General features: G+C 31.8%; 3 protein-coding genes across 5 annotated transcripts; 1 reads left to right on the plus strand and 2 right to left on the minus strand.

The window, feature by feature from the left end:
* Nucleotides 1-2,559: 2,559 nt before the first annotated feature.
* Nucleotides 2,560-3,582, minus strand: LOC149498966 (uncharacterized). Its single transcript, XM_089721481.1, has 2 exons — nt 3,285-3,582; nt 2,560-3,188 (listed from the first exon to the last, which is right to left on the minus strand). The coding sequence occupies exons 1-2, from the start codon at nt 3,580-3,582 to the stop codon at nt 2,560-2,562; spliced, it is 927 nt and encodes a 308-aa protein (XP_089577607.1).
* Nucleotides 3,583-15,661: 12,079 nt separating this feature from the next.
* Nucleotides 15,662-19,025, plus strand: LOC105637302 (uncharacterized). 3 transcript variants are annotated; one of them, XM_012220734.4, is made up of 3 exons: nt 15,662-15,680; nt 16,051-16,296; nt 18,500-19,025. In XM_012220734.4, exons 2-3 carry the CDS (start codon nt 16,179-16,181, stop codon nt 18,895-18,897), a joined length of 516 nt encoding a protein of 171 aa, XP_012076124.1. In that variant the 5' UTR covers nt 15,662-15,680; nt 16,051-16,178; the 3' UTR covers nt 18,898-19,025. The 3 variants fall into 3 exon arrangements, with proteins under 3 accessions (XP_012076124.1, XP_012076125.1, XP_020536241.1); XM_012220735.4 differs by lacking the exon at nt 15,662-15,680 and having other exon boundaries at nt 15,966-16,296; nt 18,581-19,025; XM_020680582.3 differs by lacking the exon at nt 15,662-15,680 and having other exon boundaries at nt 15,968-16,296; nt 18,584-19,025.
* Nucleotides 19,026-19,056: 31 nt separating this feature from the next.
* On the minus strand, nt 19,057-21,894 carry LOC105637301 (Calcium-binding EF-hand family protein). The gene is made up of 5 exons (XM_012220733.4): nt 21,052-21,894; nt 20,547-20,593; nt 19,628-19,803; nt 19,505-19,523; nt 19,057-19,338 (listed from the first exon to the last, which is right to left on the minus strand). Exons 1-5 carry the CDS (start codon nt 21,461-21,463, stop codon nt 19,228-19,230), a joined length of 765 nt encoding a protein of 254 aa, XP_012076123.1. The 5' UTR covers nt 21,464-21,894; the 3' UTR covers nt 19,057-19,227.
* Nucleotides 21,895-27,780: the final 5,886 nt, after the last annotated feature.

A 27,780-nucleotide genomic window follows, 5' to 3' on the forward strand; every position in this document is an offset into this window, starting at 1 on the left:
AGGAGAAGGAACAGATTGCTTAAGTTCATGAAGAAGACCTTGTAACCAATATACTTTAGATGTTGCGGTTGCCAATGCACGATATTCCGAATCAGTGCTGGAGCGAGCAACAGTTTGCTGTTTCTTGGAACACCAAGAAATTATATTAACACCATAAAACACAGCATAATCCGAAGTGCTCTTACGGTCAATTTGATCACCTCCCCAATCAGCATCACTGAAAGCAAATAAGGAGGGAAAAGAGCTCGAACGGATTAATAGACCATGATCTGTTGTACCACGGAGATACCGAAGCATACGCTTAACAGCCTGCCAATGATTGACGGAAGGAGAGTGCATAAATTGGGATGTTTTATTAACCGCCATAGTAATATCAGGACGTGTTAGAGCTAAATACTGAAGCATGCCCACCACCTGCCGAAAAAGTTTAGGATTCTCAAAATTATAGGAACTATCCTTAGACAATAAGGTTTGTGGAGAAGAAGGCGTGTTTACTGGAGTTGCTTCATGCATATTAACACGTTTGAGGATTTCCCAAATGTACTTGGACTGTGAAAGATGAAGGCCATTAGATGAAGAAGAGACCTCGACACCCAAGAAGTAATGAAGCGGGCCCAAATCTTTTAGTGCAACTGAGTTACTAAGCTGGCTAATAATATGGCGAAGTAGACTCGAAGAAGTCCTTGTCAAAATCAAATCGTCGACATAGACTAGGCAGTAAGCTAAGTTCAAACTAGAAGAATATACAAACAAGGAGCTATCTGCTTTGGATCCTTTAAAACCAAGCTTCTGTAATGCATTGGTAAGATAAAAATACCAAGTACGGGGAGCCTGTTTTAACCCATATAAAGACTTTTTTAAAGCACAAACAAAATCAGGCTTGTTACGATCATGGAAGCCTTGAGGTTGGTCCATGAATACTGGTTCATCAAGAGTTCCATGCAGAAAGGCATTGGACACATCAAGTTGTCGAATAGGCCAGGCAAGGTTGACTGCAATAGACAATATTAATCGAACAGTAGCAAGTTTAATAACAGGGCTAAAGGTTTCAATATAGCCCACACCTGGTCGTTGGTGAAAACCTTTAGCAACCAACCGTGCTTTGTGACGATCAATTGAACCATCTCGTTTAGACTTAGTACGAAAGACCCATTTACACCCGATGATATTAGAAGCTTGTGAACGCGGTACTAAATCCCAAGTACCATTAGCCATGAGTGCATCAATCTCCTCAGACATGGCTTTGCGCCAAACTGGATGTTTGACAGCTTCAAGATACGTGGAAGGAGTAGCGAATGTTGTAATTGCTTGATAGGATTTTGGCTTAAGGCTCCCGGTTCTTGAACGTGTGACCATGGGATGGTGAGTAGGCTGAGATGTTGTTTGGGTAGTTGAATTGGTGGAGAAGTAACAAGTTGTATCAGTGGAATAGGATGTTGCAGGTGAGCAGTGGGTGGTGGTGGATTGTGTGTTGTAGTTTCTGCAGGGACTTCGTTGGGGACAATATGACTAGCTGTATTGATCGGATGGAGCAGAAGTGGGCCACTAACAGGAGGCAAGGAAGGTGGAGGAATTGGCTTGACTAGAGATAATATTTGTGGCAAAGGTGGTGGTGAACCAAGGACAGAAGACCGGCCATCACTTTCCTTGAAAGGGAAAACCTGTTCATCAAATAAAACGTGACGTGAGAAGAATATTTTATTTGTAGACAAAGAGAGACATTTATAATCCTTATGCAAGAGACTGTAACCAATAAAGACACACTTTGATGAATGAGGTTCGAGTTTATTTTTTGTATATGGACGCAACCAAGGATAACAACAACAACCAAAGACACGAAAGAAATTATAGTCCGGGTTACGCTGAAAAATTTTTTGGTATGGTGATTTATGATTAAGGGTTGGAGTGGGAAGTCTATTGATGGTGTAAACAGCAGCAGCAAATGCATGATCCTAAAATTTAGGTGGTACAGAAGCATGAATTAAGTAGGCTCGGCCTGTTTCAGTTATGTGAGGTGTTTTCTTTCTGCACATCCATTTTGTTCAGGTGTGTGTGGGCAGGAGCTTCTTTGAATTATTCCAGTTTCAGCCAAATAGTTTGGAAGTGCTTGATATTCCCCTCCCCAGTCGGATTGGAATTATTTAATGGTTTTCCCAAAAAATTTTTCGATGATTGCTTGGAACTTGATAAAACACGAAAAAACATCAGATTTTTTGAGAATAAAGTAAATCCAAGAATATTTGGTATAATGATAAAAAAAGAGTACATAATAGAAACAACCATTAGAGGAAGGAATGGGCGCAGGACCCCATAAATCAAAACATATTAATTCTAATGGTTCTTTTGCAATCAGGAAAAGGAAGTTTGTGTGATTTGCTAACACAACACGTTTCACACAAAGATTTATTCATACTACCAGAAGCAGACAAATTATTCAACAATAAGACTTTATTAATTGTTCTAGAACAAGCATGGCCTAAACGATCATACCAAGTTGATAATGAGACTAAATTGTAGGCTGGTGGAATAGCATCAAAAACTAAATGATAAAGACCGTCTTTAACTTGTCCCTTGTGAAGTAGCTGCCTCGTTCGAAGGTCCTTGATCACAAAAAAAATTAGGAAAGAATTCCAGTGAGACATCATTAGAAATGGAAATTTGACGAACAGATAATAGATTAGTGTTAGACTCAGGAACATGCAAAATAGTGTCTAACGAAAAATTATGAGAATTGAGAGTAAGATCAGCAGAACCGATATGAGAAATAGGTAAGCTTTTACCATTGGTGAGAGTTACTTCATCAGTTCCAGAGTATTCGGAATGAATGCCCAAGTTCTCCAATTCAGATGTCAAGTGATGAGTCGTTCCGCTGTCCATAATCCAAGGTTTATTAGAAGTTTTAGGTGATGAAGAATAGTTGCTGACAGGTTTGGAACTTTGGTTGTTGTATTTGGGACTGGGACAGAGGTTTGAAGTGTGACCCTGACCACCACAGTTGTAACAGGTCAGGCTAAAGCTGTCAGTATTTGTTGGAGTCCGTCCACGACCAGAATTGGATTGATAACCACCACGTCGACCACCACGACCTCGTCCCCTCGATTGATAACCACCACGATTGTTTTGGCGATTAGTGTAATGAGCCATAACTGGTGAAGGAACAACAGCATTAAAGCTCTGGAGTTGCATCTCTTCCGAAAGCAGAAGGCCAAAGAGATCATCAAAAGAAATCGATTGCAATCAGGCCTCTAAATTTCGTGTGAATGGCCTGTAATCTGAGCCAAGACCGCACAATATATGATTGATTAGATAATCTTTAGAGATAGGAGCATCAAGAGCAACCAGTTGGTCAAACAATTGCTTTGCATGACTCATGTAGGTGGCAATAGGATCAGTGTCGCGAGATAGAGAATGGAGGGCATTTTTTATGGTTCTGATTTGTGCCCGAGATCCAGAAGCGTAAGTAGTTTGGAGGCGGCTCCAAGCTGCATATCTCGTGTTAGCACCAACTACTTGAGATAGAACCGATTCAGAGAGAGAGAGCTTAGAATCTAGCCTAGCACAGTTTGATCTTTGATAAACCATTCTTGATAGGTAGGATTTGGAGAATTGTTAATCTCTTTTGGAGGACGATTAATAGAGCCATCAACATGATGGAACAGCTGTTGACCATATAGAAGAGGAACTAATTGTGTTTTCCAGATAATATAATTGGAGGAGGTGAGTTTGACAGTAACTTGATTGTGAATCGAAGGAATAGTGGAAGGTAAAATGGCCATTGGAACTGATGTAGAGTAACTAGTGGTTGAAGAGGGTGGTTGAGGAGCCATGAATAGCAGAAAAAAGAGACGAGAAAAAAAGAAATTGGTGTTGAAACCTTAATTGGGCTCTAATAGCATAAAAGAATAGGATTTCTTTGTAAATGTTGTACACACTCTGCAGCTTCTATTATTAGTCAATTTATATACAATTGCAGATGAGGCCCCAATATCAGATTGTTGAAGAGCCAACAAATAGAATCCCTATAAACTAGGATAGTTACAATAGGTTTGACTAAACAAATATCACTATAGAAAGGGAATTTACAACAGAAATTTGACTTGAACAGATGCACACCAGATACAGCTAGGTAGGCTGCTTATCAATTAAATCTTTGTAAATCTTGAATTAAGTCTTAAATTTATAGCCCTCGATATTATGGGCACAAAGTATTACAACTACTAGATGCTATGGATCTTGAAGACGCAATCCACATTAGAAATCAAGAATCTAATCAAAATAGTTCCAAGACAATATTTTTTTCCTATTGAATATTTGATAGTTAAATATTTGCTTGTTCTTTGAAATGATTTGAAAGGAAGGTACTACGATCAAAAGCTCATCATGGATAGATTATCATTACAAGATCATAAAACTGTAGGTTATTTTAATTTTTCAACATTAAGGTTATTTGTTTATTATTATAATTATCATTATATATTGGCATATATTATTCATGTGGTACAAATTTTAAGAATTGATTGATCTATTTCTTAAATATAATGATATTGTTGTTATCATGTTCAAAGCCTATCTTAGCTCTTGAGCTATAATTACCAATGATACTTATACCTCGAATATGCTACTGAAGTAGCAATATCGAGAGAAAATGTCTTAAGATATATTTCATATTTATTTATCACTGAGCAAAATAATGAGCACTTAATAAATATTATTACGTCCTAAAATTGGATTTGCTCCATTTCTTAAAGTGAATGGAATAACATATAATACTAGATATGGGAGTAGTAAGATCCATCCAATTAGATATTATGCATTCTCTAAAATGAATGCAATAACATATAACATTGGGCGTGGACATGTACAATGAAAAAGATATATTCATCGTTGGGAATCTTAATAAGATTACAATTGAAATAATGATCTTAGTAATTATGGTGGTCACATAATTAAGAATAATTTTTACCATCATAAGTGGTACAAATAATGTGGCATATATAAATATTGGTTATGTACTTCTTGTACACCAAAATATTGAAAGATAAATTTGGTTTTGATAGTAAAAGAGTATTTAAAGACTCCAAAAGAGCAAATATTACTATCTAAAAGAATGAATTTTATGCTTAATACATTATTCCAAAGATATCCATTAAAATATTTATCATATGAAGATGACGATTGAAATAAATATAATTGTAAACTTAAAAGTTTACAAATCTATTATTTGGTATGGTCGGTTGGACCATCCTGATCAATAATGATGCGAGAAGAAAATTTAAATTCTTATTTGGATATTTATTGAAGAACCAAAAGTTTCTTCAAATCTAATGAATTTTTCATGCTTAGTTTGTTCTCAAAACAAATTAATTATTGAGCGATCGCCAAGAGTTCAAATTGAATTGCTTGCATTTTTAGGAATATATAAAGGGAAATTATTGATAAATCCATCCATCATGTAGATCATTTAGATATTTTGTGAATGCATCCAAAAGATAGTTATATGATTATTAACTTGCAACTTCAAGTTTCAAACATTATTTGCTCAAATAATTTGATTAAGCTCATGATTTCTAGACTACAATATCAAGACAATTTATTTTGAAAATGATGGTAAATTTATACATTAGGCCTTTAATGATTATGACATGTGTTATTTGAAATAATTTTACAGCAACTCATTATTATTTTTATTTATGCTCAAAATGATTTAGTATAGTCATTTATTAAATGATTAAAATTAATTGCAAGACAATTATTATAAGAACAAAGCTCCCTATTTTTATAGAGGGACATGCTATTATATGCAGTAGTATTTACGCGTATTAAGCCAATAAGTTATTATATGTTCTCTCCTTTATAATTGATTTTGGATCAATAACCAAATACTATCTACCCAGGAATTTTTGAATGTGTGTTATATGTTCTAATTGCTCTACCACAATGCACTAAGACGGATCCTTAAAGGGGTTGAAAATATATATCGGATATGATATATGATTAAATATTTAGAACTTTTAAATAAGAAAGTTGTATGTCGCAAATTTACTAATTATTATGAATACTGACATTAGGGGGAGAAAATATAAGCAGCCAGAAGAATAAATTAGTTGGAAAGAATTACCCTTGTTATATCTTGATCCTCATGTAAGGCAATGTACATTTAAAATTTCAAAAAATAATTCATTTGTAAAATATTGCAAATAGTTGTCAGATATTTATTGATCCAACATGAAATAATTAAATTTCACATACTAGCTACAAATGCTCTTATTATAATTGAAGTCCTTGAAGGACAAACTGTTTATGCTAATGAGTCTAAGGTACACCTGAAGCATGTTAGACCAATTGGTTCCAAGGATAAAAATCTTAGAAAAAAAAGAGCAAATATTCAAGATGGTCAAGTACTAGAAGAGCAAACTGTGAAAGAAGTTCCCGACATGAATAATAAGTTTCCAGAAAAAACTCAAGTGCCTGAAATCATTGAAAATGATGAGATCTCAATAAATTATGTCATGTCTAGACAAAGGTTGAATCGATGTAAAAATAAATGTCCACGATATTTTTATACATAAACTATAGCAATTAAAAATGTGAAAAATGATGAGGATATTGAGCATAGTCTATTGGAGAATATAGCATAAAATTGATTAGCTAAAATAGAATGACGCATGTGGCATTTAATTTACTTGAAAAGTAAAGTTTTGAAATTTTAATATCAAGAGATATCAAGCCAGTAGAATACAAATATGTATTCGTGTGAAATTAAAATTGGTTTATGAGATACGAAGTACAACTTCTTAAATAAGTTTTTTGCAAAGAATTGACATTGATTATTAGGATAAAACCCTCATATAGCGGATGTAATTATAATTTGATATTTGATTAGTCTGATAATTTATAAGAACTTGAAAGCGTCTAATTGATTAATGACTGCCTATTTACATGGCTCACTTGCTCACTTGATATAGATATCTATATCAAAATCCATGAAAGATTAAAATGCTTGAAGCATAAAAATTAAATTCTCAAGAAATTATTCAATTAGATTGTATAGAGCTCTACACGTATTAATGGATAATGATATCCATAAAATATTGAAAAATGCTTGAAGGAAGGAAATCGAGATCCCGAGAAATATATATATTCACTATGGATTAATGAAATCTCAATACATATGGTATAATCGCCTCAATGATATTTATGGTTGAGAAAATATTTTTATTATTTTATGATTATATTGTATTCAGAATATTCTTTTGTTGAAAGTCACATGCTTTCATACTTTTGATATTTTATCATGAGTAAGGTGATATCTTGATTAATGAATATTTGTTGAAAGAATATTATAATGATATTATTATATGTTCATGAATTTTTTATAAAGAGATTTATCAATATTTGATTCATGAACATTATTGGAACTCCTGAATATCTTTCAAAAATTATAGCTTCCCTAAAGGAAGAGTTTGAGATGAAAAACATTAGGAATATAAAGTCCTGTCTCGGCCTAAAAAACGAGCATTTCATAAATGTAATTTTATCCATAAATCCACATATGTAACTAAATTATTAAAATTATTTAATGTGGATGCCAATGGTTGTGAGGTCACATGACAAGGAAATAACCTTTTTTCAACTTTGAAAAAAATTATGAAGAAACTTATTGGTCTTGAAGTACCACATCTTAATGCAATAAAGATGCTAATGTATCGTGTTAATTAGTCATATAACTTGATATAAGCATTTTTTTTATAAATATTATTAGAAAAATATAATTGATTTTGAACATAAGAAATTGAATGAAGTTAAACATATATTTTGATATCTCTATGACATATGACATATATGGGTTATATTATAACTAACATGTCAAAATCAAATTTGATTAACTATGAGAATGCAGGTTATTATCTAATTCACATTATGTTAGATCACAAATAAGTCATTCATTCACATGTCGATGTACAATTATTTCATAACATTCAAGAAACAAAGTATTGCTGCTTTATTTAGTCATGTTAACACTTTTAGCAACTCATGTAGAAAGATGAGAATGTGTTTGATTCAGACAAATATTTTAACATATTCAAAGAATGATATATTAAAGAAAACAAGAAGAGCATATTTTGCAAAAATTCTTCTTTGCTAATGGTCTACAAAAAAACGGTGATTTTGAAGTTTAACCACTCAAGCAATAATATTGTTGATTTGCTCATCAAAACATTTTCTACTATAAATTTTCAGCTAAAAGCTTTCTACCACAAGTTTTGAAGGATTGAAGCATAAAATTGGATTGCATAAACTCAAAAATCTCAAGATTTATCTTCATGAAGGGGAGTAAATACGCACTGTATTCTTTTTCCTTTAACCAAGCTTATTTCCTTCTGGATTTTCCTGTAAAACTTTTCAATAAGGCAATATTTCAACGTGTATTTAAGAAAAAAATAATGTACTCTTTTTTCTTCACTAAGATTTTTTGCCACAAGATTTTTTCTTAGTAAAGTTTTAACAAGGCATATTCTTTGAAGAATGGACATCCAAAGGGGAGTGTTATGAAATTAGTGAATGTCCTATGTGGGATAGAAATCACTATTCCAAATTAGTGAAAACTATATCTTTTTAATTTGGGTAGAACTCTATTTTTTTCTATTAAGGTTTCACTTTGTGTACCTATATATATGGTTTCTCGTCAATAAGAAAGACACTCTTGGATTCTCTCTATTCTTTCTTGGATTCTTTCCCTTCTTTTCTTATCATTTTATAACATTAATTGATTTGATAATTTATGTGAAATTTAATGTACTTTTTTCTCTTCTCAATATATATATATATATATATATATATCCACAAACGAATAACTAAGAATAGAGAGAAGAAGAAAAGCAGTATAAAATAGCAAGTGGGATGAAATTGTACAACATTTAATGTACTTTTTACTCAAATTTAATGTACTTTTTACTCTTGATTCTTTACTAAAAATTTAATGCTTCTTTATGCTTAATATGCTTGCTTCTTCTGAATTAAATTCAATATGAGGAGGGAGCCAACTCAAATTTGATATTTATTTATGCTCAATAATTTTTGTAGCAGTTCCTTAATATTGGATAATATCTAGAGCTAATTTGCAGTTTCTTTTAGATCTTTTTTGGATCCAGATGAATAGCAACAAATTCATACATAGATAATTCTATAATCCCTTTCCCCCTAATATCTCATCTATTATTCATGTGACATTTTCAGTGGGGATGTGAATGGCATTACAGGAATCCCAATCCATTCCCAAAAATCATCCCAATTTTTTATCTTGAGAGATCCAGATATTAGTTTAATAGTCTCAATCCAAATTTCATCCTCAAATTACTTTCCAACGGAATTGATTCTTTGATTAAAACAGATTTGTATGAACTCAAGTTCCATTCCGTCCCATCCCTTTTTGAGAAATTGGGTATTTTCCTCTCATTTTATTCTAAAATTCCAGGTGTATCTCTCTTTTATGAATCTCAAATCATGTCCATTAAATCACTTTACTTGTTAAGGTAATAATAATATAAAAGAAAATAATTTTTTTCTAAATATAAAATGGAATAATTAATTAAAATAAAATTTTCAACATAGATTTTTCTCTATTATTCTTCTATGTATTAAATAATTTTTTTTGAATAAATTTTTTTGTAAAACAAAAAAATGAAAATATTAATTTGTACAATAGAAAACATTAATTGTAATCTAATTAGTGATTATGCTTATACTATTATTTTATTTTTAAGATGAAGTTGGAGATTATATCAAGTGAGTACTAAAATTTGATTTTCTAAAAAGTAACAATTAACAGATTTTCTATTATGATTTTGGTAGTAGACTAATAGTTGAATTATTTAACTTCATTCTTTTTTTTTTTTTTCAACTCAAATTTCTAGTGATGAATTTTGTTTGATTGTAATTGATAACTAATGCAATTCTAGTTTTTTTTAATCTACTGAGAATATTAAAAATATTGATTGACTCCTAATTTAAACCCCATGGACTTAAATTGTCATCCTGTTCCATTCCAACAAATGGAACAAAATGATACGAGACTATATATCTATTAGAATATGAATAAAACTCCATTTTTATATTTTCATGCATTGAGACAGGATTGAAAATTATATAATCATCGTCCTGACTCAACTGTTGTATATCTCTAACTTCTAGAGTTATTTCTGCAATGATTTCGGACGTGTTCTTTTCTTTTATTTTTTTCATCTTGACACATAGAACATAAAAAGAGAGATAAAGGTAATAAACCTAAATTGGCTTCTCAGCTAGCTTATATTTCTTTCATCAGTAATTGAAAAAATAAAAAGCATTTTGGTGACTCAATGTCCACCCTAGAATTGATAGTCAAACTTTTTTTATTTTATTTTGTTAATTTGAAATAATAAAAGGTTTGATTTTTCAAGAGAAAAAGTATTGTTAAAGGTATTCAATGACGGAAGTATTTGCCCATATTTTGGGGTTTTGTTCTCATATTTAGTTCTGAGTTATTGTTGTCACAATTATGGTGATTTTGTGTAGGGTCTTTTATTATTTGGATAATTATGTACAAAATAGTGCAAATCTCCTCTTCAGCAAAAGGAAGAAATTTGAAGGTAATCAAATAGGATTTGTAGAAAGACCATAGAGTCGAACAATGGCCATGAATAGCCACCAAGTGAAGCAAATGATTGCATATATATATATATATATATGCATTGCTCATTAGTAATCGATTAGCAACAAATTGATAACGGACTGAAAGCAAAAGCCAAATTAAAAAATTATCAATGAATCAGCAATGGAGTAGACAGAGAATATTAGCAACGGATGCAATCCCTTGCTAACTAGCTACTAATTTACTCTGCAAAATTTGGCGGGTAAAATAGCAATGGATTAGCAACAGTTTAGCAATGAAATTTAGCAAGGCATTTTAAATCCGTTGCTAAAATTAGTAGGATTTAACTCATCTTAAATCCCTTGCTAAAATTAGTAGGATTTAACGCGTCATAATAACGGATACATAACGGTTAGCAACGCAGTGAGCAACGGATTTTAATCCGTTGCTAATTGTTATGGAAACATGTTTCCTACTCCTGTAATCCATTAATTTTTTATCTTCTTTATTTTATTTTCAAACTTAACTAAAAATATATATAAAGTTTTTAGTTTTGGAAAAAAAATGATAAGATTTTTTATTTATCAATTAAATAAATTATCAACTACAATACATGATGCAAATTAATTTTAAAAAACATATATAAAATAATAATTTCTCACTTTTTTTATAAAATTGAAAATTTCAATTAAATTTGTGAAGTTCATATTTTAGATTTACAAATTATTTTTTAAGTATTTTTTACTATATATTTACTTGGACGGCCATTTTTCAAAAAATAAAATAAAAATAATTATATGTAATTTAATTTATAAAATATGAAAAAAATTTTCACATAGTTTATAATTAAAATTTTTTATTTAAAATAAAAATTATTTATTTAGAATGAAATTTATAAATTTAGACCTAATACAAATTGGCAATGAAATTTATTGCTTAAATTGATTTATAATCCATGACTTTTTTTTATTGATCTTTATCTTTTTCTACCATGGCTAAAAAAGAAGAATAAAATAATTAATATATTTCGAATAATATTTTTTTATTTGTTACTTAAGAACCGATTTAATTTACTCCTCCATAAATTAAAAAAAAAAAAAACTTAAACCTTTCAAAAAAAAAAACTTAAAAAAAAAAAACTAAAGGGAAATGATGTCGTTCTGGTTTTAACAATAACCTAAAAGGTCGTCCCTCTGTCTTCTTCAGTCGCCGCTCCTCTCATCTGATTGGTGGCTTTTCTATCCCTCTCATCTCATCCAACTTCTATGCTTTGTTTCTTAAAGCCTTAGTCCTAGTTACAATTTCTCTAGTAGTTTTTCTCTGTCTTGAGTTTTATCTTCAAGATTGAAAATAAAATTTGTCGAATCAACAATGAGTGACGAGAGCTCAATGAACTACAAGAAGTAAGCAATCTTTTCATTCTTCTCTCTTTTTATTACTTTTGTTTTTATATTTTGTACTTTTCTTTCTAGGTTTTTGGATTTTGATCTGAAATTGACTTTTGAGAGTTTGAAAAGAAAAATTATATTTAATATTTTTTAAAAGGAATTAAATTAGAGTAAATATTTAAATAAATAAGAGATACAGTTATCAACTATATCTTAATTTAGCAGGTTTCGGCTTTATAATTGCTTACTGGTTCATTGTGATTATATAGAATATGGAGGAATGACAGTGGGTTTTCTATTGGTATCTAATTGGAAATTGAGATTTTTCTGTTCTTGGTTTGGGATGGATTTTAACTGAAATAACGGTTTTATGATCAGTTATTATGGATTAGCATAATAAGGAGTTGGATAATAGCTATGATACTAAGTGATATACTGATACTCATGTGGGTGCAGTTTCTAATATTCCTTGTTGTTTGTATTTATTTATTTATTTTTTGCCTATTTGGCAGTATTTATATATATTAGGAACCTTTAATTTCAGTCAACATAAAATAGTTACAGGGTTAATATTACGAAGCTTGTCCTGTTATAATTTTAAGTTTGAAATAATTAAACAGATACTTACTAGAGATATTAATGCTATTTATTTGAGTAGATCTTAGATTTATTAGACATTTATGTATTTATTTGATTTGTTAACTAGAAAAATTTTGTATTTATTAGGCATTAATATTTTTAATACAATCATCTTTATTAAAAATTTGATAGTTTTATATTTATTTTTCCCTTTTGGTATTAAGCAAATATAAAAAAAAGAAAAAAGAAAGAAATAACAGTGGATTCAGCTAGTGATTAGTAAGGAATTTTATCAACATATAAATACATTTTAGTAAGGGATTTAGCAAGGAATTAAGCTAGTGATTCCAATAATATACAAATATGTTTAGCAAGCGATTTAGCAATGGATAGATATAGCAACAGATTTAGCCAGGGATTAGTAATGGATTTTAATATTATATAAATACAATTGTGAAGGGATTTAGCAATGGACAGAAATAGCAACGGTTTTAGCAAGGGATTATTAATGGTTTAAGCAATGGATTAGATACGGATTAGGAACGGATTGACATGCAAATTGGTTCCCAAATGGATTGGCTTTCAGCAACAGATGTGGAATCTTTTCCGTTGCTAAATTAGCCACGGATTTGTATTCCCGTTGCTACATAATTAGGAAGGCGCTTTTTGGAAGGGAAGCTATTCGTTTTTGATCTGTTGCTAAAATGAATTTACTAAGGGTTTTTCGAGGTTTAGCAACGGATTTTCTCTTTCTAAACTGGATTTCGTCTTTTAGTAATAGCACAAATATTATACTTTGCCAATTCGATCAGATACTTCAAATCAGATTGTGTTTTTTTTATTCTTTATATCAGTTTATTATTAGACTTTCTATGCAAAAATATAGAAATATATTGATCTGTATCTCATATCTGTATATAATTTTCTTTTAATGAAATTTCTAGTTTGATTTCTTCTAAAAACTAATTGATAGAAGTATTTTTAAATTTCATTTATTTTAATTTGAAATAATAAATATTCTGATTTGTCTTTTAAAAAATAATATTGTTAAAAGGTATTTAATGACAAAAGTATTGGGAAGAAAAAGAAAAAGATGGAGTTAATAAAGGGTATAGTGGTCTTTCTGTGAAAAATTAACAGTAAAAATTAAAGGCAAAAAGGGACTAAGTAGTCTTTTTCTTTTTTTGAAAAGGAATACTGCTTAATTATTATTAAGATAAAAAAACAGTACATAATGAATAATAGAGGGATGGGTATTAATCCACTCTACAATACTAGATATAAAACCTGTAGCTCGTGTTAAGGAATGAGCAACATGATTCGCTGATTTTTAACGAAAGAGTAGGATAATGAAGTAAACTTCCTAGAGGGTTTTACAATCATGAATCAAAAGGGAAAAATAGGAATGATTTTGCTTGTTTCCATCCAGAGCTTGTTTTACTAGTAAACAGTTCGTTTCAAGGACTAGAGGAGTAGCATAATAATGGTTCTTCATTAAACTAAGGGCTTCACACACTCCAATAGTTTCAGCTATCGAAGGACCTTGCACCCTGCCTAAACACATTGCCTTGCCTGCAATAAAATAAAAGAACTAGCAGCATCTCTAATAAGCAAACCAATACCCGCCATCCCCGTAGCTTTATCAAAACAGGCATCAACGTTACACTTGAATCCATGTGGTGGGCGTTGCCATTTAACAGCAAAAGGCAATGTTGGAACTGCGTATCTTAAGTGTGTTAGGATACCGGCAATATAATTACGAAAATAATTACGGCAGTGGAAAAATAGAAATGGGACACACAGAAATTTACGTGGTTCACCCTCAACTGTTTAAGGCTACGTCCACGGGACCAACTCCGAATATTTCTTCCACTATTAAAAATAGTAGGCGTACAAAGAGTAATACAAAATAGTGGCACTCACAAGTGTTTCTCAAAAACACCCCAATAATCTTCATTATTTTTTTAAACCCTTAGTTTTAAGATCCCTTTTCTTAAAACTAAATACTCTCAAATCTTTTCTTCACAGATAAAAATTAATCTGTGGCTATATATCAAACGAGGCAACTCCTTTTTTATAGGAGAGGTAATGTGAGAGTCGTGTGTGTGTTACACACAGCTCTCCATTTAGGTAATGGTTGATTGACAATCTTCTGTCAACTTTTTGACATTTTCAAATAACCCGTTTTTCTCTCTTTATTATTATTATTATTTTTTTCTTTTCAAACTGTGTGAGTCCCACTTGAACGGGCACACCACCACTGACAAAGTGCTGCTGTTGCATCGACTGCCACTTATTTAGAAAATTTCGTGTTTTATGAATAACAGCAGCTGGATATACATTCTTTTACTGAAAAACCATCCCATTTGAGCATTCCAAATTTCCCACGTAGTCATCACTGCCTCATGCACCTGTTGTCTATCACAGTGACCTCAAACATCTGCAAATCAGCCACAGCTCCTCGCCAACCAACATCTGAGATAATCCAACGATCCCGAGCAAATGGACAAGTCACTAAACAATGAAGAGTTGTCTCAGAGTCGCCATGACACACAAGGCATTCGGTGGAAGTATTCACATGGCGCTGAGCTAACACCGCACAGATAGGTAGAATACCGTTCAGGGCACGCCAAAAGAAATTTAACACATTTGGTGGGAGAGCTAATTTCCACACATACCTCCACAGCTAGTGCGGCAAGTTTGATGCAATATGCTGTCTCCGTTATTGAGTATTGTAACCCGACTTCACTGTATACACTCCCTTAGCATCAAAACTCCACATCCAAGAGTCCTTTTGATCTGTAATTCCCAATGGGATCTGCTGGATTAAATTAATTTCAGCCATGCTAAATAGTTGATTTATTGCTTCCAGATCCCATGATCTGCCATCAAATGTCATCAAGTCTGCCACATAAGTCTCATCCATACTAGTTGTGCTTAGGGACTGGATATATGGTGAGTTATTGCCTGCTAGCCACGGATCATTAAAAACCCTTCTAGACTGTCCATTCCCTCTGCGTTCTATACATCCCTCACGAAGAAGAGGTATACGAGCACATATTGACTTCCAAAAAAAAGCTCGGGTTCGTTCCACTATACGCTTGTAGGAGTTCTTTATTTTAATTTGAAATAATAAATATTCTGATTTTTCTTTTAAAAAATAATATTATTAAAAGGTGTTTAATGACAAAAATATTAGGAAGAAAAAGAAAAAGATGGAGTTAATCAAGGGTATGGTGGTCTTTTTGCGAAAAATTAACGGCAAAAATGAAAGGCAAAAAAGGACAAAGTGGTCTTATCGAAACAAATTTTAACAACGACATTATTATTTGATGAAATTAATTGTATTTTATAATTAAGGACGAAGTAATTAATCCTATCAAACCTTAGGAACTACGTAATAATTTTCCCTAAATAATGTTGTATCATTTTTGTAAACTTCATTATTCATAGCGCGTAGAGAACAAATTTTACGGCTGGAGAAAACAAAGAAACCCCCCATCTCCTCCATCGCTGACGATAAAGATAGAGCAGAGAACACAAGCCTAACTTCTTTTTGTGGGTTTACAAAAGGAAATGAAATGGGGCTCAAGAAACTCGGCTTTCCCCTTTTGGCCATAATGGTAATATTATCGCAGCTTCATCTTCTTCTTCCTCCTCTGCATGCACATCCATTGCAAAATGCATCCACTGCTAAAGGTATTTTCCTATTCCTCTCTTTTATGTCTATAAATTTTCCATTTCAACTTACAAATTGATGGGTTTTGCATGTCTAAACTTGAACTTGGTAATTGTTTTATTTTTAGCTCTTAATCTTTAATAGCCTCTCGTCGATTGCTCATCAATTCCTTTTTTATTGATTAAAATCAAGTAACTATTGAGTTTCTAAGTACTAGATTCATTAATTTTCTGGGGAGAGAAAAATAGTTGGTAAATTGTTGATAGAGGGAGCTTGGACAATCATAGCCGTTGATGAAATTAAATCATCTAATAAACTACATCAATCAATGACATAAATCAAGAAAATAGTTGTGGGCATGTGCTAGTGCAGGAGCTTTCCAGCTGTGAGATGGAAATTAGTTTAATACTTTTTCAGGATTTGTTATCTCCATAAGCAGGATTTGGTTTATGTCGTTTTATGTTTATTAATTAACTATTAATCCTTAGAGATAGATACAAACTTGGCTTTTTCTGTGAAGATTGAACAAAGATTACTCCACCAAGCAATCTTGCCAAACTTTCAAGAATAGAACATTTCTTTAATACTTTACTTTATCCCTGTAAGCGGCTTCGCTTTTCCACCTCACCCTTTCTTTTTTTTCACAGAGGAGCAAATATTGGGTTAGTTCAGTTGAAATTGAATTAAATAAGCATAAATGAAATAAATTGAAATTTTTATCATAAAAATTTTAAATCCAGTTGCCTAGTTTACAGACATAAAACTAATTTGATGTAAAGTTTCGATTTAACGTTGTAGTTTCTTCTTTTTTTTTTTGGATGAAATGTTTTAGTTAAATCAACTAGATCTTTTTAAAAAAATTTCAACTTTGTATACTAAAAATTAAACTGAATTAAAAATAGCTTATCACCGTGGTCCGGTGACTTTTTATATCTTATAGAAAATGTAAAGAGTTGAAGGTAGTTTTCACTATAAAAGTTATCAAACGTGTGGTGATTGTTATTCAAAACCCCTCTCAACTTTTTTCTTTTTGCCCTTTTTAGGTAAATTTTTATTTTAGTCCTTTTGTTTTTGTAATTTTGACTCTAGCCCTCCTTGACATTTTTTTTTTTTTAACTTTTGTAACCACAATGGACTATTTATTCTCTTCATCTATTTTTTTTTCTTTTTTTTTTTATTAGTTACGTTAAACTTTTCAATTTACCATATTAGAATTTTTCACTGGCCCATTCTTCCTTAACTATGAGTATGTAATTTGTCGTTTTAAACCATTTAAATCTAAGTTCTGGTTGTTCAAAATGAAGAAGCAAACTTTTTATATATCATTTTAACCCTCACTTTTGTATTACTCAAGAAAAAAACCGCCACGTTTTAGCACTTTCAATTGATTCATAAATTCTAGTGGACAATCGAACTCGGATTCTCTGCCCTCACTCTCAATTTTTACCAATCATATAATTTTGCTTATCTAAAACTATTAATGGTAACCATTTTAATTGTTTGAAAACTTGCTATTACCAAATAAAGATTTACACCTTGTTTGGAATAAATTTTGTGAAATTCATTATAGATTTAAATTTTTGTGTTTACTGTGAAAAACAAAAATGAAGAATTCAATTTTATAGATTTGAATATAACTAAACTAAATTCTAAAAAAAAAAAAAAGAAAAAAGAATTTCCAAATAAATTCCACAAATTTAAACAATCCTTTATGACTCGATTCCTCTTGAATTCTTGAATGCTCTCACCAAATTGGTGAAGTCAATTATGGTTGAGAAGATTCGAACTCGAGACCTCTAATTCCTCACATAAGTGAGAAGGCTAACCAAATCACACCTGATCACAAAGTTATTTTAGAAACAAAAAAAAAATGAATTTTTAATTTTAAATTCATTCCAAATATAAAAAATTCATTTATACGAAACGGAGCATTACAGTTGACAATGCAAAGTTTATATAAAGGTTGAAGGATAAAATTGTAAAAATCTATACAAGTGCTAGGAAAATGTAAAAATGTTAGCTGAAACACTAAATCACAGTTCATATCGTGCATAATTTCGTTAAAAAATGGATCGGACTAACGTGCTTTCCTTGTGCACTGCACAGTAACTTTCCAAAGAAAATAATGTGTGCACTTGTTTTCTTACTATGTTGGGGAGATGCACCAATACTGCGTCTTTGAAAGGTGCATCGTCTAACTTGGCCTTGGTGCCACAATTTCAGGCCTGATCCTTCAGGAACCAAAAGCTATAAATGAAAAAATTGGCGAAAATAAGGGGATGACTGTAAAACTAACTGTTTCAGCAGGGATAAAGCAACTATTATCAGTAGACAGAAGAGGTGGTGGTGGTGGTGGCCATGGAGGAGGAGGTCATGGAGGTGGCCATGCAAGTCATTCAGCTGGAAGTCACGCGCACAGTGGAGAGGCTACAGGTAATGGTAATGATGGGTATGTGCATGGTGCAACTGTAGTGCCTTTGCTTTCTGCCGGAGCTATGTCTCATCACCAGAACAATGACCACCATCATGGTGCCAATGGAGCTACCCCAACCTCTACTGGTCCAAGCTATGTGGTTCTTGCAGCCTTGGTTAGTTTTATTCAATATTTTGCATTGCTTTAACTTATAAGATCTCATAACTTGTTCGACAAAAAAGTTTCAGAATTTAATTGGTGTTGTTATTTATCTCTGTAATTACTTCGGAGATTAATGTTGTTCTTTAATAATATATTTGGTTGAAGATCCAACAACTTTCATCAGTTTGATATTACGTGTTAAAAGAGAGGCAATCAAAATGCTATATACATTTCTCACAAAATTGACAAACTTCAAACAATGGGAGTTCTTCCCAAAATAAAAAATAAAAAAAATAAAAAAATAAAAAAAAAATAATTGAGGCACTACAAATCTTAAAACAAAAATGAAAAGATCATAACATGAGAAGTTTCACAGTCAATCATATGATACAAGAAATGGAATGACCATCGACATGAATTCATCATAGTTGAAGGTTGCTGTACCAGTATAACGTGAATCCTTCTGCTTAAATTTGTCCGTCAGACCCTGAAATCCACAGATAAAATGAATTAAGCCTTCATCAGAAAGATTAAATATATCAGCTAGCAATATTTTTCAAGAACTAACTGCGATTACCCTTTATTAAAAGGGTGCATATCTATCTAGTTTAAATACTATTAAATGAAAAAAGTTTGAGGATTTATTGTCTCACCTTCACAATCATACCGCACCTGCAAGTCAAAATAGCAACAAACAACAGAAACATAATCAGATTTGAGGTCCCATGGAAATAAATACATGTGAGACAGAGAAATTTTCAAAATGAGAAACCTACTCAACAAAACTGTCAAAGTTAAGTTCAATCTTTCTGCCACTTCCATCATCATACTTGGAAATCAGAATTTTAAGAACAGAAGATGGAATTGTGTAGCCAATCCCATAAAGAGCGTCTCTCAGTTCAAACAAATCGATTTTCCCACTCCTGTCTCTATCATATCTCTCAAATATTGCCTGCAAGTTAAAAATCCATCTTTTAACGGCTAAAATGCTAAAGATAGAAGATCCACAATATAATTTCAAATATATTTGAGCATAATTACGTATATATTCTTTTCCTTTTCCTCAATTTTCAGGAAAGTTCAGCAAACAAAGGTCACTAAAGCAACAATAACAGAGGAAGCTAGCATTCTAGTCAATTTGTTATATTTCATGCAAAAAATTGCAATCCCATAGGTCTAAGTTTATTTATTATTTTCAAACTAAGGATTTCTACATAAATCAGAAAATAGGAAATGTACAACTAAAAAAAAAAACTCTTATTGCTGAGTTATTTTCCTCCCCTGCTCTTATCGAGAAAGAGAGCTGAACAATCCTAAGACAAAAGGACAAAAAACTCAAAGCCACTATTCTAGAACAGCTTGGCAGCAACAAAAATTTAACATCATTATATTGCTTGAATTGCATCTAAAGTAATAAGTAATGCCAGTTGAGAGGTGCACACAATTTAGGATCGATATTCTATCCCACCAAAAAAGGAATTCATTGTTGAAGCAAAAGAAGAGCAGAGTTTGCAATTTATTTCCCTACAAGTTCCCTTAACATAGACTATTGAGTTTCAGCTCTTGGTGATTAAAACAATAAAGAGAATGAAAATGGTTCAAAATGCTAACAAATTGAACTGCTATATTATATTGGCAAAACAAAATTACAATTTCTATTTTGATATTCAAAAGGGAAAAAAAGAGATTACTTACACGCCATTGACCAAGACAACTCCATAAAGCAGCAAACTCTTTGGGTCCTGCATCCAAAAAGTATAGCCGACATCATTACAATGTTAAAGTGAAAGCCATTCGAATCTAAAATAGCAATGGAATTCAAAGTGAAAGCTCAAAACTTTTTTCTTTAATTTGCCTATTGAACTTGGGTCTTTTTTCCCCCTAAAACAAGTGCATAAAGAATGGATTGGCCATATTAGTCTTTTGGTTGAAAATTACTATCAAAATCTATCCAAATTCAAGTTTAGGAGGCAAATTGGTCATTATCCATTTTCTTTATAATTTTTATTTTTGTAATCAGCTCAAAAACAGTTTCAATTAGAAGCCAAACCCATTGAAATACAAGAAGAAATTAACACAAGCATATCCCAAAAACATAAAATTCAATTACGATGCAGAAGAAAAACCAAAAGACCAGTTTAAGAATTGAAATCTGTGAATTCAGTTCAGTATACTAAAAAGGTTAAATTTGTCAACTAACCAATTCGTAGAGGATCATACGGATTCCTGAAGAGAAACATAAGCAGCCTAATAGTTCTAATATGAAACCGTTGATATCCAGAAGACAGAGCTTGTTGCAACTCATTCTCATCGATATATCCACTCCTGTCCCTATCCACCATCTGAAAGCTCCTAATCACATCTGGATGTGTCCCTGCTGGAAAACCAGAGGTTCCATAAGAGTAACCACCCTGTCCTTGTCCTTGTCCTTGTCCTTGTCCTTGTCCATATCCTACCGCATAAGGAGGCTGCTGCCGCCGCCTGTAGTCACTTGAAGGAGGATCATTATATGAGTAGCCCTCCTGCTGCTGCTGCTCATAAGACTCGGGCAGGGATGGAGCGGATGGAGCATATGACTGCTGAGATGAGTATGGTCTGGTATAGGAAGACATAGATGAACCTTGAAGAAGAAAGAGGAAGCACCAAGCGGGAAGAAGGTGATTGGGGATCTTTTGTGTGGGTAGAGGATTCGAGAGATAAATGTATTTTTATACTACTATTTTATGAATTTCCGTCTGCTGGTTGCGTACGTTTACTGCTTTTGTCTTGTAAGGATATGGAAGTAACATGACATGATCTGAGGCCGTTGAAGGTGTAACATTGGGATATTAACTTTCTAACAAAGTGAACGCTGAGATTTATTTTATAGTTAACGTGGACAATAGGACATATTGCTCCGTATCCATGAAGAAGTGGTCAACGAAGTACAAAACTGGCGGCGGTTTCTCGCGAGGTTTCTTTGTTGTCGTATTTTCCGGTATGTTACGATCTGATCTCCTACAGTGATCAGAATAACAAAGAACCGCCCTTGGGCTTTCAACAGGTAGCCGACTTACCAGATACGCGTGTATGCAGGTGAGAAGAGTTGACCCACTCTTCTTCCTTGGATAAATAGAATAAAGAGAGGGACATTGGTCCAATGTTTTCTTTAGGGATTAATGCATTGACACTACCTTTAGATTAGAGTGGAAGGAAAATAATCAAGGAAAGAAAATAAGGAGAAAAAAAATAAAAGATAATAATCAAGTTTTTATCCTTTATTATTTTCTATCTTGTGTTTGATTGGGTGGAAAATTGAAAGGAGGAAAGAATATTCATTATTATAAATTTATTATTTTATCCTCACTACCTTTCTCCTTAATCAGTTAATCTCCCTCTTGATTCCATCATACTCGAAAATTTCCACAATGGCTAGTTATTTTTTAGATTGTCTTGCATTAACAAGAAAGTAACTCTATCTCTCCATCTTAAAAGTTTGATTTTGCTGGATCGAAGTTAGATTTACTTTTAATTTTATTTTATTTTTAATAAATTTTAATTTACTCGATTTTGTTTTTAACCATAGTTTTTGGATGGTCTTTTTTTTTTTTACCTTTTTCTTTTTAGTTTGCTTAAATTAAAGAAATAAGAAAAAGAAAGCATTTTTTTTTCCTACTGGTTTGTTGATTTATTTTCTTTATTTTCATTTGGGAATGTTTTAATTTAATATGTTCAATTGTGAAAATTTTTTTCATAGGTGAAGGAAAATAAATAATATTTGTGGGTGACACTGAGTTTGAATAAGTGGGAATTATTGTCTTACATCATTTATACATTGTGGCAAAGCCAAAATCAGTGTTTGGACCCAGATTTATTTCATTCTGGAATTTAAGAAGATGAGAGAATGATCCAGAGAGGAGTTTTAGATTTATTTATTTATTTAAACTAAATGAAACTGGTTAATTGATTAGTAATTTGGCTTTACAGGACTTAGAGATTTGGATAAAAAAATGAAGTCTTCTCTCCCTCTCTTGGTAAGATCGTTATGGATGAATGAAAAAGAGCAAAATTATTTTTCTGTTTTTTTGCTTTTGATCGCGTGTTCCACGCATAAACTCCAGCCCAACACATGGGCTTTTTGATCTTGTTTTACAAAATAAAGGAGTTATTTGGCTAAAAAATTAAAAAAATGGACAAATTTAACTTTTATTTCAAATTTAGGGGGCATTTTGAACCTTTTTCCTTTTTAAACTATTTTTTTTCTTTTCGGCTAAATATATAGTTTCACTCTTAAATTTTTTCATTTTAACTGTATGTGACCCGGTGTTTTGCGAATAATATATTATACACTTCAACTTTTAAATTTTATAACTATTATATATCTCTTTTATGATTAAAAAATTTGTTGAAATTGCTTTAAAATAAAACTGTTGAGATGCGTTTATTACATGCTCTGACGTGTAAAAGAAAAATAAAAAATTGAATTAAGCTTTGTTCACACCAGTGCTACCGACACCATCTCTACTACCGTCACCATCTTTTCCTCCATTTTTGCTCTCTTCATCTCAAATTTTGTATAATTCATTTTCTTTCTTTCATCCTTTCTTGAAAATGATTCAAGAAAAAAGAAAGAAGAGATAGAAAATCCAAAATTTATTTCAAATTTAATTTCTTTGTCAAGTTTTTATTTTTAATTTGTGTTTTTTTTATAGCAAATTGAGATAAAAATGGGTCCAATTGCAAATAATGATTTTTGCCATTTTTGATGAGCTTTGCAAAAATAGAGAATCTGATTTAGTTATTAGAGTTTGATGGCATGGACGAGAAATATGATTGGAGAAATGAGTCACCTTGCACTGTTTCAGATATTTGCTTCCTTAAGTATGTTTTTTTCTTAGTTTTCATCACTTTTTAATATCGTTTTTTCTTTTGGAAAAAAATTATGGGTTTGTTTGGCCTTTTAGCTTGTGTGAATCGGCAAGCTAAGATGTGAATGGTGTTTTTTAAGTTTTCTTATGGGTTTTATGGAATATTTAGCTTCGTTGCTTGAATATTTTGATTATTGAGTGCTTTTAGTTAAGGTTGTGCTATGTGAAATTTCAGCTAAACACTAATTGACAATTAATTATTTTTTGAAACATATTAAGTTTCTTGGATTTCTCTTTTGGGTTATTCCAAAACTATGCTGGTTTTGGGTATTAGAACTCTAAGTTGCAGAACATCAAAGGTTGGTTAAAAATGTGCTTTCCCTCTCCAAGATTTCTTGCTCCCTCTCTGTTGCTCTTTGGATATGTCCTTTTTGTGAAAAGAAAGCCATGATTCAAGGAGAAGAAGAGATACAGAACACAAAGGAATCGAGATTTCCAATTTGGAAGTAAAAGATAAAAGAGAGAGAGAGAGATAGGATAAGTTAACATTTTAATTAATTAAATAATAAAAAATAAATTTTAATTAATTAAAATGACATGTTGGATTCTCAGCATTTGAAGCCACACTTTGGGATTCTAGTGTTGTCAGGTGCATAATAGTTACAAAATGAAATAATTACTTTTACATCTTTGGATAATGCCATAATTAACAAGTCAATCCTCATTTTTTTTTTTTTTTGAATTACATTAAAACATCCCCACATGTTAATTTTGTTACACTAGTCAATCCTTTCTCTCAATTTTCATCCCATAAGCTGTTAACTCAGTAAGAAAAAGTGGGTCTTAGGAGAGAATAAAATTAAAATACAAAACTAACCCTATTGATGAGTGTATATATTATAAGTGTTTAACCCATCTTTCTTAAGTATGTCTACTCTTCTTCTTTGTAGAATCGCCTAGGGTTTGTGAAATTGGAAGTGTGAGTGTGATAAGTTCATCAAGTGCCACAAAAAGTGGAATGGAGGAAAGGTTTGTTAATAGGCTTTGTAAATGTGGGAGGAGGGCATGGATTAGAATATCTGAGACAACGAAGAACAAAAATAGACTTTATTTCTATTGCCAAAATAATGAATGTGACACCTTTATTGGTTGGTTCAAGTTGGTTGAGCAGTTGGAAGCAACAAGCACAAATGATTTAGGAGAAATTCCAGTCGATCTAGGGATCTAAACAATTATAAAGCCTGGATTTTGAGCCTTGTGTGAGACATGCTAAACATGAAAGACGTCATGTACCATATGAAAGATGAAAATACGAAAGGGAATGTATGTTGCTATGGGAAACCTGAAGCTCTTCACTGCTCTTTGCATGCTTAGTTCTTGATTTTTATTTTGGTCTTGACACTTATATTGAAGAAGGGGTAAATGGATTTGAAATGGATATTAGTGCATCTAAGGTAGCTGGTCCAAGTTATGGTGGTTGTATATGGTAGCTGTTGTAGTGAATGTGTGTAGGCTTGCAATAAATGTAATTGCCAAGTAGTTTGGTTTAGTAGTTATTTTTGTTTTTTTTTTTATAACAATCAGTAAAAGCCCACTTGTAATCAGACCTAATTATATATGAAGTTAAAGACCTTTTGTGTTTTATCAAATTAAATTATATATGAATGAATAACTGTAAAGAATACTTGTACTTAATAAAGGTAACAAATATTTTTCCATAAATATGAAATATGATTTCATCACATATTGTTCCCAAAAGTTGGATATAGTTTTGAATTACATATGCAATTAATGAAAGACTTAGATACATGACCATTTGCTATCTATTTGCATATATCAACGAAAAGAACCAAAAAGTTGCAACAGTTATCAAAAAAATAAAATGCATATGTCCAAAAATCCCAACAGCCTCAAATAGTTAATGCATCCGCTACTCTTCTGCCACAGGTCTTGAAGATCCAAGTGTTGTAAGAGTTACAGAACTTCTGTGCTGCTCCCTACCCCTCTGTGTCAAAGAAATAACATAAGTAATGTTAATTACTGCACTTCTAACCAAAAATCACAAAATAGACTTCAAAGGTGTATACCTGAGAAGGGGATAGCTTATCACAAGTTTTGATGTTGTGTCCTAGCTGACCACATCTATTGCATCTCATAATGGTTGCCCTAGTTCTGATAGTTATAGTAAGTGCTTCACCTAGTTGCCTTATCCTTCGATTCTTAGGTCTGCCAGATTTTCTTTTTAGTTTTGATGGTAGGATTTTATCAGTTTTAGTATGTGTTGCAAATTCCACTTCTGAAACTAGATGAATGACACCTCTATACGCCTCAGTGTATTTGGAAATGGTGAAGTAAGCATCACAAAAATCCTCTATGTTCATCCTTTTGTACCCTATTGCCAAATAAGAATGTTTACAAGGTGAGGATAGCGGGATTTATTTTTTTATCATTCCATAAAAGGAAAGATTAAAATGGAATGGGCTTGGTTAATTTATTATTACAAAGCAATTTTCTTTTATTAAAATCGTTTATTAATCCTTAGAAATGGCGATCCTTTTGAAAAATGATTATAAAAAGATCTCTTATATTGGTAAGAGTTTTAGTTTTAGGAGTCACAGCCCTCTTTAGAAAAAAATTCTCGAATTAGTCAATTCTAACTCGGGTTTAAACCAGAGACAGAGTTTGGGAGTTAGGTACGATATTGGGAAAGTGTTAGGCACTCATATCGTCCAGTTTAAACCGACCTCCTCATTGTCCATTAATTCACAATGATTTAATAACAAAATTAACTAAAATTTAGATGCAAAACGGTTTTAATGCAATTTTTAAAAAGATGTCAAATATGCAAACAATATCATACATTATACATGAAATTAAATCATCCATAAGAAATGGGGGAAGGAGAAAACATTACAACCGATCTCCTAACATACATTCTACCCACATCCCGTTAAAATTTTCTAAATCCCAATTAATATTACAAGCAAGTAATTATTAGGAATCCATTTAGGACCCTTTACATTTAGCCAATATACAATATAATACCAAAGTAATAAAGAATCATTCATGAATCATGAACACAACATAAATGACATTCACAGAATCATACAACACACTCAGAATAAAAAAAACATTCATTCACTCAACTAATGATTCAAATGATACATGTTTATGTTCATAGGTTAATATATAATGGGCTAGTATCACAATAATCATAATACAATGAGTAAAAGGGCATAAACTTAAAGGACAGAATATTAAAAGTACTTGAAAGTAAATGACATTAAATTAAAGGCAATAATTTAAAGATTAAGACAAGATTAGAGTTCAAGGTCTTGATGTTCATCATGAATGATGTACAAATACACCCATCACTACTCAAAATCTTGTTTATTGATGTTTATTAAATCCATTTGTGGATAAAAATGCATCTCCGATTAATAAAGTCTGGAGCTTTGCTAATGGACATCTGAATCGGATCAGTTTTATAGATTATTAATTTTTGGGCTTCTGAAATGAAGTGCCTGGTGCCATAGGAGAAGTAGTGTGCGCCATATGTGATGACGTTAAGCATTTCCCTGATCAGAAGACTAGGGAGAGAAAAAACAAGGTGTTTGTGAAGAAGTAACGCATGCCACACGTAGTGGCTTGCGCCACTATGGTTCTCAGTGCTCCACTTCGGCGCAGACACCTTATTTTGGTTGATCCTGGGTTTTCCTCACAATCAAGCACAAGAATGGTGATTTAACACCAAAATAAAAAGAAAAAGGGATGGAGAAAAAGGTTAATGGCCCTTAGAAACTACCTTTTTGATGATTTCCAAAGGTTTGTGTGGGAATGCATGAGAAAAACCCTAAGTTGAGTTTTTGATCCAAAAATCCGAGTTTAAGATTAGATGAACGCGTTTCTAGACTTTTCAAAGAATACTTAAAGGTTTTATGATTAGAAATGGATGAATCACAACCTGAACCAAAGAGAAAACACAAATTTAGCTTTGATTTTTTGGTTGAGTTTTAAAAACGGTAGAGTTTCCATAAGGTTTTCCAAGAAGTCCTCCTTAACATAATTCCCAATGCCCTATT

Source organism: Jatropha curcas, chromosome 1 (genome assembly GCF_041381405.1).
Source record: "Jatropha curcas cultivar XTBG-Jc1 chromosome 1, XTBG_Jcur_1.0, whole genome shotgun sequence".
NCBI classification, from domain to species: Eukaryota; Viridiplantae; Streptophyta; class Magnoliopsida; order Malpighiales; family Euphorbiaceae; genus Jatropha; species Jatropha curcas.

Bases quoted from the DNA above. Each gene is read 5' to 3' on its own strand.
- LOC149498966 (XM_089721481.1), bottom strand. From the start codon at position 3,582: ATGGTTTATCAAAGATCAAACTGTGCTAGGCTAGATTCTAAGCTCTCT. The intron at 3,189-3,284 runs GTCTTGGCTCAG...TGCTTTCGGAAG, and splicing joins AATCAATCATATATTGTGCG to AGATGCAACTCCAGAGCTTT.
- LOC105637302 (XM_012220734.4), top strand. From the start codon at position 16,179: ATGGGGCTCAAGAAACTCGGCTTTCCCCTTTTGGCCATAATGGTAATA. The intron at 16,297-18,499 runs GTATTTTCCTAT...CCACAATTTCAG, and splicing joins AAATGCATCCACTGCTAAAG to GCCTGATCCTTCAGGAACCA.
- LOC105637301 (XM_012220733.4), bottom strand. From the start codon at position 21,463: ATGTCTTCCTATACCAGACCATACTCATCTCAGCAGTCATATGCTCCA. The intron at 20,594-21,051 runs GTTAGTTGACAA...TTTTGGATGCAG, and splicing joins GTATGATCCTCTACGAATTG to GACCCAAAGAGTTTGCTGCT. The intron at 19,804-20,546 runs GTAAGTAATCTC...TTTAACTTGCAG, and splicing joins GTTGTCTTGGTCAATGGCGT to GCAATATTTGAGAGATATGA.